This window comes from Ostrinia nubilalis, chromosome 19, assembly GCF_963855985.1.
Source record: "Ostrinia nubilalis chromosome 19, ilOstNubi1.1, whole genome shotgun sequence".
In the NCBI taxonomy this organism is placed as follows: domain Eukaryota; kingdom Metazoa; phylum Arthropoda; class Insecta; order Lepidoptera; family Crambidae; genus Ostrinia; species Ostrinia nubilalis.
Genome location: NC_087106.1, coordinates 3,531,985 through 3,545,664, shown reverse-complemented (window position 1 = coordinate 3,545,664; position 13,680 = coordinate 3,531,985). Strand labels below are relative to the sequence as shown.

Sequence of the window (13,680 nt, the reverse complement as noted above, 5' to 3'; positions counted from 1 at the left end):
AGGAAGGACAAAGGAAAATATACGTTCAAAAACCGTAAAAACACAGAGTAAAAACGCACAGAAACGGGTGTTCAGTCCAAAATAAAGGAAAAATTTGACGTTTGATTTTTGAACAGAATACGCAAATGTCACAAACATGTGGTCTATTTCTGACAGTGACATTATTTCTAAATTCTAACCTGTCGGATGGTTTGTTGTTGTGAAGTGATGTGGTGTTTTTTGATTCTTTCATAAGTCTCAATAACTTGGGATAAAGTGAAATAAAATGGGTGAAAATGAAGGAAAAGAATTCGCAGCGCTGGGAGTGAAATCGTGGCTTATAAAGCAACTCTTTAATCTTGGTGAGTAGCCTATTTATTTTACCACAACATGAATTGGTTTTTTCATATTATGATGGAAAAGAAAGAGAAAATCTTCTTTATTTTTTTAGGTATAAAGTCACCTACGCCTATCCAAAAAGGTTGCGTACCAGGCATCTTGGAAGGTTCCGATTGTATAGGTGCGGCCAAGACAGGCTCAGGAAAAACGTTTGCCTTCGCGCTGCCGATTTTGCAGAACCTATCTAACGATCCTTATGGAATATTCGCTTTGGTTCTCACCCCTACACATGAGTTGGCTTACCAGGTATGTAAGCAATTGGATAAAAATGGCTAAAAACTATTGTTAATCCTTTTTTTAAAGAATTTATAAGTAAAAGAACCTATACAATAGTTAAAACTGATAAATATATCTTTTTATCCATAAAATGTCGTTTCAGATTGCAGATCAGTTCAGTATCCTTGGACAGCCGCTTAATCTCAAAGTCTGCATCGTGACTGGAGGCTCCGATCAATTGGAAGAGTCGCTGAAGCTGGCCAAACGTCCCCACATAGTGGTGGCCATGCCTGGCCGCTTGGCGGACCACATAAGTGGCTGTGATACTTTCTCCTTGAAGAAAATAAAGTATTTGGTTTTGGATGAGGCAGATAGGTAAGACATTTCTAAAAGATTTCAGCTACTTATTATGTAAAGAAGGTTCACTCCTTATTTATTTAATAGGTACATAAACTAAATCACATGCATTACACACTTTTTGTATGTAATTGTAACTAACAAAAAATAAATACTTAAGTTTTTTACAGATATAAATTACTTCTATCCTTATTTCTTAATATCTTTTTATTTATCATTAATTTATATTTTGTCTTCAATTCCAGGCTTTTCAGTGAATCTTTTCAAGAGGACTTGGAGACAATATTCAATGCATTACCACAGAAGAGACAAAATCTGTTGTTTTCTGCCACAATCACTGAGGACGTAAGAGAGTCAAAGTTGCTTCCTCTAAATAAAGAGGTATGTGTTATTATAATTAATTATTATCTTGTAAGTGGATAATAAATGTATGTTATTTCTAGGGTTTCTGATTTCTCGACCTATTTTTTTTCTCGAGTTTCGGGAATTCTCGAGGCCAAAGTCTCGAGTTTTCTCGGGTCTCGAGTCTTTTAATTAAAATTGTTGAAATCGGTTGAAATTTGATAAAAACACAGGTTTTTTTAAATCTAACATACAAAAAACTAAAACCCAACTACTAGGCCAGTAGAATTAAACACAAAAATTGATTAAATCGGAAATAATTCCTACAAAAGATTTTTTTGCTTTAATGGCTTCATTGGTTGCCCATTAAGACTCTCCTAAGTTTTCGACTTCGACGGAGTTGTGCTTAAGTGGTGGGGGCCTCCGAAAGGGGCGTTTTTTCGGTTTTCCGGTTATACCGCGTAAAGGACTTACCCTATCGAAAAGTGGTCTTCATGACGGTTAAAGGGCACTTAATCCTGCATTGAATAAGACCAAATTCATATGTTTTGGACAAACCGTTCTCGCGCTAAAGTTCGCCAAAGTAGAAAATATACGTATAATTAATGACCCTCTCCACGTCCAATGGCTTGTTACCCACATGCTTCCAAGCCTTGTTAAGGGTCGCCTTAACCAGTGTAACCCTAACAAGGCTCACGAGTTTGATTCGCTTATCCTTGTTCGTCCCAGCCGTTCCTTAACTGCGGTTGCTGCACCTCTTCCTGGCACTCTCCTGAACGACTCTGTGTTACCTAATGTGGCTGCCCCTCTTCCTTGTACCCTCCTGTACGATTTCATTGCTTAGCCATATGCCTGGTCCAAGGTTCGACGTCACAAAATCAACTTCGTACGAGTGAAAATAGTTTAAATACTATTTCCCGTGCTTGCAACATTTTTCTTTACTGCTTCGCCTCTATTAGTCGTAGAGTGATTGTATATATCCTATAGCCTTCCTCAATGTATGAGCTATTCAACACAAAAATAATGATTTCAATCAAACTAGTAATTCTTAAGATTAGCGCGTTCAAACAAACAAACAAAAAACTCTTCAGCGTTTTAATATGAACTTGTTGTTGTTGATTTTTGGCGTCGAACCTTAGACCAGGCATACGGCTAGGCAACGTAGTCATGCAGGAGGATACAAGGAAGAGGGGCAGCCACAGTAGGTAACACAGAGTCGTTCAGGTGAGTGCCAGGAAGAGGTGCAGCAACCGCAGTTAAGGAACGGCTGGGACGAACAAGGATAGGCGCATCAAGCTCGTAAGCCTTGATAGGGTTACATTGGTTGAGGTGGCCCTTTTCAAGACTTGGAAGCCTGTGGGTAACAAACCATTGGACATGGAGAGGGTCATTAATTATACGTATATTTTCTACTTTGCCGAACTTTAGCGCGAGAACGGTTTGTTCAAAACATATGAATTTGGTCTTATTCAATGCAGGATTAAGTGCCCTTCAACCGTCATGAAGACCACTTTTTGATAGGGTAAGTCCTTTACGCGGTATAACCGGAAAACCGAAAAAATGCCCCTTTCGGGGGCCCCCACCACTTAAGCACAACTCCGTCGAAGTCGAAAACTTAGGAGAGTCTTAATGGGCAACCAATGAAGCCATTAAAACAATAAAATCTTTTGTAGGAATTATTTCCGATTTAAAAGCTAATTCTACTGGACTATACATAAAAATGAACTGAAAAGATAGGAACAAGACAAAGTGCTCACAAATGCAGTCGGAGACATCAATGACTATTTTTTTTTGCTGGTGATAAGTAGTTGGTGATAAGCTGTGTGGTGACGGCAGAATAGAATACATTTTTGTCACCAACCCCTACTCTTCCCGCGGAGGAGGCTCATAGTCCAGCAGTGGACTGTAAAGGGCTGTTGATGATGATGATATGATAAGTGTTTGATGCCTCCAACTGCATTTGTGAACACTTTGTCTTATTTCTATCTTTTCAGTTAATTTTTACCCAGTTGGGTTTTTTTTTCAATAATATGTTTTAATCTTTTAGTTAAAGAGCATACATTTTGCAAGCTATTTAAAAACCCTTTATTGATACCCCACTCAATAGGTTTTGAGATATTTTTTTAATACATATTATGGCGACAAAAATCGGCGTCCTAGTCGCCATATTGAATTTTTACTAACGTCATTGTTTTAGTGACACTCACCGAGCTAAGAGAAATCGATTGACGTGCGAATTATAAAAGTCGACCCAGGAGTTTGGTCTCTATAGTGCTTCAAAAACATACATACATAGGCTGTTAGACACATTACCACTCCTTTGCGTCACGCAGTCGGGTAAAAAAGGAAAGACTAGACCAGTCTAAAAGCAACGTTAACCTATTAAATAATTAAAAACTTACTTTTGTCTAAGAAAATAGGCTTTCAAGAATATTAAAAGCTTCAAATTCGAAACTCGAGAATTCTCGAGCTCCGGTAATTTTTTTCTCGTCTCGAATGAAGCCAAATTTCTCGAGTTTTCTCGAGTTCGAGAAAGCTCGAGCAGAAACCCTAGTTATTTCCCTGCTCCCTTTTTAATTTTATACATCCAGTAAATAATTATTTGTTTTTATTCTTGATAGGTATATGAATAGTATTCATAGTACTCTAGCTCAGTCTGCTCAGGTTAGACTAGTCAAGTTTTGGATTGATGTAGCTATGGCTTTGTAAAAATTCACAGGAGAGGACTTTTTGTGTGATGATATCTCCAAATATAATGTATTATTATAGAATGAACACAACATTTCTCAGAGAAATAACTAATATGTAATTCAAAATAACATCAGATTGTTTAAACCTTCTTAGTTAAGAGAAAGTACTCTCATATGAGTCAAGCACACAATGCGTTTTGACTCCGCAACGATTTCGCCATATCGCGCAGCGCAGCTTTCGTGTGTCCGCCACATATTTCTATGTTAAGGTAAGACCTTGACCGTGCAGACCGCAAACTGCAAGCCACCACGGTTTCTTTGACTTTTTTGTATTCATTGCGGTTAATCGCATTCTCTAGCTGCGGTTGCGGTCTGCAGTCCATCTTGGATTTGTACCTTAAGACGACGCAGCGTCACCGCTCCGGCGTCGCACCGCCGCCTCAACGCGTCGTGTACTCTGGCTTTTACGATACATAGCGATTCTTTTTCCATCAGAAACTGCTAATATGGACGGAGTCAGACCCTCAGCTGACGGTGTCCACGCTAGACCAGCGGTACGTGGTATGCCCGGCGTATGCGCGTGACGTCTATCTAGTGCAGACGCTGCGCAAGTACCGAGAGACCAAGCCCAGTTCGCACATCATCGTGTTTACGGATACTAAGAAGTGAGTTATCTTCTAAGTACCTAACCTAAGGCCCAGTTTCCACCAAGGCGAAGCGCAGAAGTGACGGGCGGACTAATTTTTATATAGAACTAGCTTTCCGCCCGCAGCTTCGCCCACGTGGAATTTTGTCTGTCACAGAAAAACTTTATCGCGCGTCCGTTTCAAAAACCGGGATAAAAACTATCCTATGCCCTTTCGCGGGACTCAAACTATCTCTATGCCAAATTTCATCAAAATCGGTTCAGTGGTTTAGGCGTGAAAGAGAGACAGACAGACAGAGTTACTTTCGCATTTATAATACGAGTATTAGTATAGATTTGACAGCAGTGGAGCTGTGCGGAGCGGAGAAGAGAAGTGAAAATAATGAAATCTGATTGGTTATTCAAAGCACTTTTCCGCTACTCTCGGCTCTGCTCCGCCTTGGTGGAAAACGGCCCTAACATATTTGACCAGCATTTAGTTAATTTTACAAGTTACCTCAAAACAAATGGTTGTGATCAATATTACAACCCGGTCAAGTTAATTGCGCACCTCACTAGAATGCACCTCCCCGCGTTCACCCCGTTTGTACTAGATCATCGATGTGACGTCACGGCTGTCAAGTGCGCAATTAACTCACCGGATTGTAAACATAACAATGATCCAAAGATTTCTTGGTCATATACCAAAGTTTATTATCTATTGCAGAGAATGTCAAGTGATCTCGATGATGATGAACGCCATAAGCATGGACAACGTGTGCCTACACGGGTTCATGCGTCAACGAGAGCGCAGCGCCGCCCTAGCGCAGTTCAGGAGCAACCTGAAGTGCACGCTCGTGGCAACTAATGTGGCGGCACGAGGTCTCGACATACCTTCTGTGGATCTGGTGGTTAACCACAAGTTGCCGCTAGAACCGAAGGAGTATGTGCATAGGTGAGTGGTGTAGTTATTGTAGCATAGTTCCGGAGTAACCTGAAGCGCACGCTCGTGATAACAAATGTTACGGCACGAGGTCTCGACATACCTTCTGTGGACCTGGTGGTTAATCACAAGTTACCGCTAGAACCGAAGGAGTATGTGCACAGGTGAGTGGTCCCAGCGATCTGAAGCGCACGCTCGTGGCAACAAATGTTGCTGCGCGAGACTTGGACATACCTTCTGTGGACCTGGTGGTTAATCATAAGCTGCCGCTTGAGCCGAAGGAGTATGTGCACAGGTGAGTGGTCCCAGCGATCTGAAGCGCACGCGCGCTCGTGGCAACAAATGTTGCTGCGCGAGACTTGGACATACCTTCTGTGGACCTTGTGGTCAACCACAAGTTGCCGCTAGAACCGAAGGAGTATGTGCACAGGTGAGTGGTCCCAGCGATCTGAAGCGCACGCTCGTGGCAACAAATGTTGCTGCGCGAGACTTGGACATACCTTCTGTGGACCTTGTGGTCAACCACAAGTTGCCGCTAGAACCGAAGGAGTATGTGCACAGGTAAGAAGTGTAGAGTTATTGTAGCACAGTTCCGAAGTAACCTGAAGCGCACGCTCGTGATAACAAATGTTACGGCGCGAGGTCTCGACATACCTTCTGTGGATCTGGTGGTTAACCATAAGCTACCGCTTGAGCCTAAGGAGTATGTGCACAGGTAAGAAGTGTAGTGTTATTGTAGCACAGTTCCGAAGTAACCTGAAGCTCACGCTCGTGGCAACTAATGTGGCGGCGCGAGACTTGGACATACCTTCTGTGGACCTTGTGGTTAATCACAAGCTACCGCTAGAACCGAAGGAGTATGTGCATAGGTGAGTGGTGTAGTATTACTGTAGTGCAGTTCCGGATAAATCTGAAGCGCACGCTCGTGGCAACTAATGTGGCGGCGCGAGGCTTAGACATACCTTCTGTGGACCTGGTGGTTAATCATAAGCTACCGCTTGAGCCGAAGGAGTATGTGCACAGGTGAGTGAGTGGTCCCAGTGATCTGAAGTGCACGCTCGTAACAACTAATGGGGCTGCGCGAGACTTGGACATACCTTCTGTGAACCAGGTGGTTAATCATAAGCTACCGCTAGAACCGAAGGAGTATGTGCATAGGTGAGTGGTGTAGTATTACTGTAGTGCAGTTCCAGATAAATCTAAAGCGCACGCTCGTAGCAACTAATGTGGCGGCGCGAGGTCTCGACATACCTTCTGTGGACCTGGTGGTTAACCACAAGTTGCCGCTAGAACCGAAGGAGTATGTGCACAGGTGAGTGGTCCCAGCGACCTGAAGTGCACGCTCGTGGCAACTAATGTGGCGGCGCGAGGTCTCGACATACCTTCTGTGGACCTGGTGGTTAACCACAAGTTGCCGCTAGAACCTAAGGAGTACGTGCACAGGTAAGAAGTGTAGTGTTATTGTAGCACAGTTCCGAACAAGTTACCTGACGCGCACGCTTGTAGCAACAAATGTTTCTGCCCGAGGCTTAGAATATACCTTCTGTGGACCTGGTGGTTAATCATAAGCTACCACTTCTTGAGCCTAAGGAGTATGTGCACAGGTGTAGTATTACTGTGGTGCAGTTCCGGATAAATCTGAAGCGCACGCTCATGGCAACAAATGTGCGAGGCCTTGATATACCCTTGGTGGAACTGTTGGTTAACCACAAGTTGCCACTCGAGCCTAAAGAGCACGTGCATAGGTGGATTGTGTAGTGGCAATAAAGCCAGAATTTTGTCAAACGTTTGCGTTTCCATACTTGAAGAAACTGTATTTTAATAGTTCATCAAAAGTATCTCCATCAATCTCCATGGTTTTGGTTGACGTCTCCAGTTCGCGATTGTGTACGGTGCAACATTTTATTTACTTGTAAATTGCAGCAACCATACAACTGTATGGTCCTTCGAGCCGGATTGATTCCAAAGGTACTAGAATTTTACAGCATTCGAAAACTAACACTATAGGGGCTAGGAATAAGTGTTTTTTTAAGATGTGTTTTGGAATGATCCTCCTTTTGTCTTCAGGGTGGGCCGCACGGCTCGCGCGGGCCGCAGCGGGCTGGCCATCTCGCTGATCACGCCGTACGACCTGCTGCGCCTCGGCGAGATCGAGGAACACATCAACACCAAGCTCACCGAGTACAAGATCGATGGTATGTGTCGATATAAGCGAGGCTGGGATGCGCGATAAAACCTTATCGATGGGTTTAGGCGACAAATATATGGGCTTATCGTGAAAACTCGATAAAATACCTGTGGGCCGCACGGCTCGCGCGGGCCGCAGCGGGCTGGCCATCTCGCTGATCACGCCGTACGACCTGCTGCGCCTCGGAGAGATCGAAGCACACATCAACACCAAGCTCACGGAGTACAAGATCGATGGTATGTGTCGACATAAGCGAGGCTAAGATGCGCGATAAAACCTTATCGATGGGTTTAGGCGAAAAATGTATGGGCTTATCGTGAAAACTCGATAAAATACCTGTGAGCCGCACGGCTCGCAGCGGGCTGGCCATCTCGCTGATCACGCCGTACGACCTGCTGCGCCTCGGCGAGATCGAGGAACACATCAACACCAAGTTCACGGAGTACAAGATCGACGGTATGTATCGACATAAGCGCTCCTGTTCATACGCACCGAGTAAAACCGCCGCCGCGCCGCCATCGCGCCATCAAAGCATAATTTCGCCCGCGGCGCGGCGGCGGTGCGGCAGCGGTGTTCACGCGGCGCGTATAAACACTGCAAAGGCGCGGCGGCGGCGCGGTAGCGGCGTCGTGTGTGTGCAGGAGTGCTAAGTGAGGCTAGGATGCGCGCTTTGATAAAATCACTTACCATCAGGTGATCCGTATGCTCGTTTACCTCCTGTCACATAAAAAAAAGATAAGTTTAGATGACAAATGTATGGGCTTATCGTGAAAAATCGATAAAATGCCTCGATAAAAGTTTATTGTAGCGCGCATCCTAGTACGACCTGCTGCGCCTCGGCGAGATCGAGGCACACATCAACACCAAGCTCACCGAGTACAAGATCGATGGTATGTGTCGACATAAGCGAGGCTAGGATGCGCGATAAAACCTTATCGATGAGTTTAGACGACAAATGTATGGGCTTATCGTGAAAACTCGATAAAATACCTGTGGGCCGCACGGCTCGCAGCGGGCTGGCCATCTCGTTGATCACGCCGTACGACCTGCTGCGCCTCGGCGAGATCGAGGAACACATCAACACCAAGCTCACGGAGTACAAGATCGATGGTATGTGTCGACATAAGCGAGGCTAGGATGCGCGATAAAACCTTATCGATGGGTTTAGGCGAAAAATGTATGGGCTTATCGTGTAAAAATTATAAAACACCTTGATATAAATTTATCATGGCACGCATCCTAGGCCTACTGGACATTTCAATCAGCCTATTTAGGGTTCTGTGTCTAACAAAGGGTAATGAATGAAACACATAAATGTTTACTTCAAATATATGAGAACCGATTCCGATTTCACATTTGGCTATATTTGCAAAAGTTATAGCATCTTCCAATATTATGATTACTTTTGCCCCACCCTGTCTTTAATGCGTTTTAGATGTTAGTCCCAAATAAAAAGACGTCGTATTCGAGCACCAGAATTACCAAATAGGTTTTTAAACACTGCATAATAAAATAATAGTATAATTAAAAGCTATTCTGTTTCCAGACGACGAGGCCGTGCGAGTATTCACAACAGTCAGCGTGACGCGCCGCGAGCAGGAAGCCAAGCTCGACAACGAGGAGTTTGAGCAGCGCGCGCTCAACTACCGCGTCAAGCGCTGGCGCATGGCCGGCGTGGATCCCGAGCTCATGCAGCAAGGGTCAGTATCGCCAGAGTAAATACAAATGAGTTGGTCATCTTCATAGAAACGCACCGAGCGCGGTTTGTATGTGAGTGCGCCAATACGTTACAATTTAGCGTGGATTAGCGGGGTGTTGTGCCGAATTTTGTCAGTGTGTGCGTGCGCACCGCATACGTATTGGCGCGCTCACATACAAACCGCGCTCGGTGCGTGTCTATGAAGATGACCTACTCATTTGTATTTACTCTGGTATGGCTCAGCACTTCACTTTAGTGTGGGCTTTACTTAAATCGATTTAGGGCCTTGCCACACTAGCGGATGGCAAGCGATTTCTGGGCGGAGCAGCGGCGCGGCATTTTGCAAACATTTTGGCGACCGCGGCGTGCCCGCCGCGCCGCTGCTTCGCTTGCAATCTGCCAGTGTGGCAAGGCCCTTAGGCTCAATTTTGAACTGCAAGATACTCGGATGTCTCGACCTTATGCAGGAACGGTCAGTATCTCTTGACACTTGTACGTAGATGTGGGCTCTACTTAAATAGATTTAGGGTCCATTTTGAACGACAAGATACTCGGATGTCAGACCTTATGGTTATGCAGAAAGGGTCAGTATCGCTTGGCACTTGACTTTAATGTGGGCTTTACTTACATCGATTTAGGACCTTGCCACACTGGCGGATTGCAAGCGTTTTCTGGGCGGAGCAGGGGCGCGGCGCGGTACGCCGCGGCATTTTGCAAGCATTTTGGCGACCGTGCTTCGCTTGCAATCTGCCAGTATGGCAAAGCCCTTAGGGTCAATCATTTTGAACAATTTGAACTGCAAGATACTCGGATGTCTCGACCTTATACAGGACGGGTCAGTGTCGCTCGGCACGCGTACGTAGATATGGACTCTACCTGAAAAGATTTAGGGTCCATTTTAAACTGCAAGATACTCGGATGTCTCGACCTTATGGTTATGCAGAGGGTCAGTATCGCTCGGCAATGAGGGTTTTCGCGAATGAAAAATCCGCCAGATGGCAATACGTACAGGAGGTCCAAATGCTGCGTGATTGGTTATTTTTGACATGACATTGACAGATATGTCAAAATCCGCCAATCACGCAGCAGTCAGACCCCACATCCACGTCCCGCCATCTAGCGGATCTTTCATTCGCGAAAACCCTCATTGTACGTAGATGTGGGCTCTACTTAAATAGATTTAGGGTCCATTTTGAACGACAAGATACTCGGATGTCAGACCTTATGGTTATGCAGAAAGGGTCAGTATCGCTTGGCACTTGACTTTAATGTGGGCTTTACCAGGCCTGTTCATCTCCGTGAGTTTACATCGAAAACAAAACACGCACGATGGCCCACCTACAGGATACTATTCGACAAGGTTTCACATACGAGCGAACATTGACTCACGCACGCGTATTCTTGTGTATGATAGAAGAAAATAAAGAAAATGGTGTACTAAATACTGTGCAGTATTTAACTGCCTAAATAATAATAAAAACACAGAATGTACTTTTTTAAGTTGCCTCAAGACACTGAGAGGTAAATAATTAGTTAATATTATTCATAATAATTCATGTTAAATCATGTATTTCCTCCGCCATTTTCCGCAGTTTGGCACCTCACGTCACATCATTTTACCGAAGTCAGCCCTATAGCTTCGGCGCAGTGCCGATCACTGACGTTTGTCAACAAAATGGTGCTTGACTCTTGAGACAGGCTAAATAACACTATATTGTTAATGACATTGAGCATACATTTTTTTAAATACCTTCGCGAAGTAAAACTTCTGTACGTAGTACTTATTATTATTCTGTGGCTTTACTTAAATCGATTTAGGGCTTTGCCACACTGGCGGATTGCAAGCGTTTTCTGGGCGGAGCAGCGGCACGGCGCGGTACGCCGCGGCATTTTGCAAGCATTTTGGCGACCGCGGCGTACCCGCCGCTCCGCTTGCAATCCGCCAGTGTGGCAAGGCCTTTAGGAACAATTTTGAACTGCAAGATACTCGGATGTCTCGACCTTATACAGGACGGGTCAGTGTCGCTTGGCAATCGTACGTAGATATGGACTCTACCTGAAAAGATTTAGGGTCCATTTTGAACTGCAAGATACTCGGATGTCTCTACCTTATGCAGAAAGGGTCACTATCGCTTGGCACTTAACTTTAGTGTGGGCTCTACTCTATTTGAACAGATTAAGGCCCATTTTGAATCGCCAGATGTGTTTCGACGAGGCCATTTAGTCTTCATTCTATTGGACCCAGACCTCAATGAGGACCACTGTAGTACTGTACACTACTACAGTGTACAGACTGTACATAGTTTTAAATATTATCTTTATTGATCCATCATTTTACTAAGATCCTATGTTTACACAAAATTGCGCAAATATCTTTGAAATAAATGTAATATTTTCTACATCCATAGATTGGAAGAAATGCGTCGGAAGCGAGTCAAAGAGGCCAAGAAAGCTAAACTGGAGAAAATCAAACAACTGCAGGCACAAATGGCGAGTAAAGAGGAAACGGGACAGAGCGATGGGAATCGCCTGCAACCGAGCGAGACAGACATAGATGCGAGCATCAAGGAGGGCCTGAAAAAGGTCAACAAGGGCTTGATGAAGAAAGACGACAGATTCAAGAACGTCATAGGAAAGATCAGCAAAATTAAGAGGAAAGCGGAGAATGTCAAAAACCAGACGGTGGATAAAGAACATAAGAAGAAGAAGAAGAAAGTTGTTAATAAATGATGTATTTAAAATGCCTTGAGTTTTTCTTTTTAAGCACATCTATTTATTTATTTTATACACACCTTTAATATTGAAGTATTGAATCAAGTGTGGAACTTCTTTAAAAGTTTACAAATGCATTTTTTTATGTAAAATAATACATGCTAAAATTCTAACAATAAAATGATTTGACGTAACCAAATTATTAAGGTAAAGAAAACAATATTTAGTCAATAATTTATTTATTAATACATTGTAAAATTACAAATAAATACAACAATAATATATTTTGTTTAAGCGAATGTAGTATCGATGGCAAATGATTTGGCACAAAATTTAGCCGATAAGCCTTCGTGAAGTCTACTATCTTTGCAACTTTGCTCTCTAATACCTAAGAATTGCGGCTTCATTAAGAATTATCTAAAAAATTATATAAAATATGAAGAAAAGGCCTTGGTGAATACAATAATAAAGTGAATAATTTTTGTGTTCTCTAGCGATTTTACTGTGCAGACTATTAGTATCAAAATTAATTATTTTTTAAGACAATACAATCACATTATATCACGTTTGTTTGTAGACTAAAAACCAATCGTAAAATTAAAATTGCGTTTTGAGCAAACAATATAAAATTAAATACAAAACCTATTTGGTTTAGATGTAAGACCAATTATAAATAAAATTCGGAAAATTCTCCAAAACAACCTGGCGAATTATTATTATTCAAGAATAGTAAAAGGAGGCCGATATTCTGTCTTTATCTTATGTGAAATATATTTTTATAGTGAATTAGTAATATTGAATCAACACTTGAGAAAGGTCATGGTTCCATATTGTGAAAATAATACCTATGATTTACAAAATGATATCGCCATTTAAATAATTAAATAACTAGTACTCGAAAATCGAATTGAAAATTATTTTTATATACAAAATAAGTAGATTTAACAGCGTGCTCGTCCTATAAATGCTCTGCTATTAATATAATATAACATTTTGTGTGAAATATACTTTCGATCCATAACTAGATACCTATTGGTCCTACTAATAATAAAGAGGATATTTTGTAAGTTCTTTTGACAGGGTGTTTAAAGAATTTATAAGCCACCATATTTTAAACTTAATTAAAATGTAATAAGATTCTAATTTAATGAAAACTATTTTATCTTTGTTGGCAATTAGGGAATGAATTGTACTGTATCTAAACGTACTGTCAAAATAACTAATTTATTTTTGTATAATCCAAATCAGTGGCAACAGCGTAGTGTACCATAAAAAAGCCATAGATATCAATAAAATAGAAAACTTATTGAGTCTATTTGAAAATGTGGGTTTGTAGAATTTGAATTGTATATTAATCCAAACATTTCTCTATGAACAAGATGGCATAATAGGATTTCGCTATTTCTAATAACTGACTGAACGGACCTATAATAAGTAGATCGAAATGAAATAGTGTACGAATGTATTTTATACAAGTACGATGTGGGTCTTAAGCTTACATAGTATAAAAGCCACTGTTGCATGGCATAT

General features: G+C 42.4%; 1 protein-coding gene across 1 annotated transcript; it reads left to right on the top strand.

Annotated features, from left to right (window-relative positions):
* Positions 1-86: 86 nt before the first annotated feature.
* Positions 87-12,180, top strand: LOC135081069 (probable ATP-dependent RNA helicase Dbp45A). Its single transcript, XM_063975791.1, has 9 exons — positions 87-341; positions 431-624; positions 758-969; positions 1,197-1,332; positions 4,479-4,648; positions 5,336-5,563; positions 7,619-7,746; positions 9,286-9,439; positions 11,847-12,180. The coding sequence occupies exons 1-9, from the start codon at positions 266-268 to the stop codon at positions 12,166-12,168; spliced, it is 1,620 nt and encodes a 539-aa protein (XP_063831861.1). The 5' UTR covers positions 87-265; the 3' UTR covers positions 12,169-12,180.
* The last annotated feature ends 1,500 nt before the right edge of the window (positions 12,181-13,680 follow it).

Bases quoted from the DNA above. Each gene is read 5' to 3' on its own strand.
- LOC135081069 (XM_063975791.1), top strand. From the start codon at position 266: ATGGGTGAAAATGAAGGAAAAGAATTCGCAGCGCTGGGAGTGAAATCG. The intron at 4,649-5,335 runs GTGAGTTATCTT...TATCTATTGCAG, and splicing joins GTGTTTACGGATACTAAGAA to AGAATGTCAAGTGATCTCGA. The intron at 9,440-11,846 runs GTCAGTATCGCC...CTACATCCATAG, and splicing joins CCCGAGCTCATGCAGCAAGG to ATTGGAAGAAATGCGTCGGA.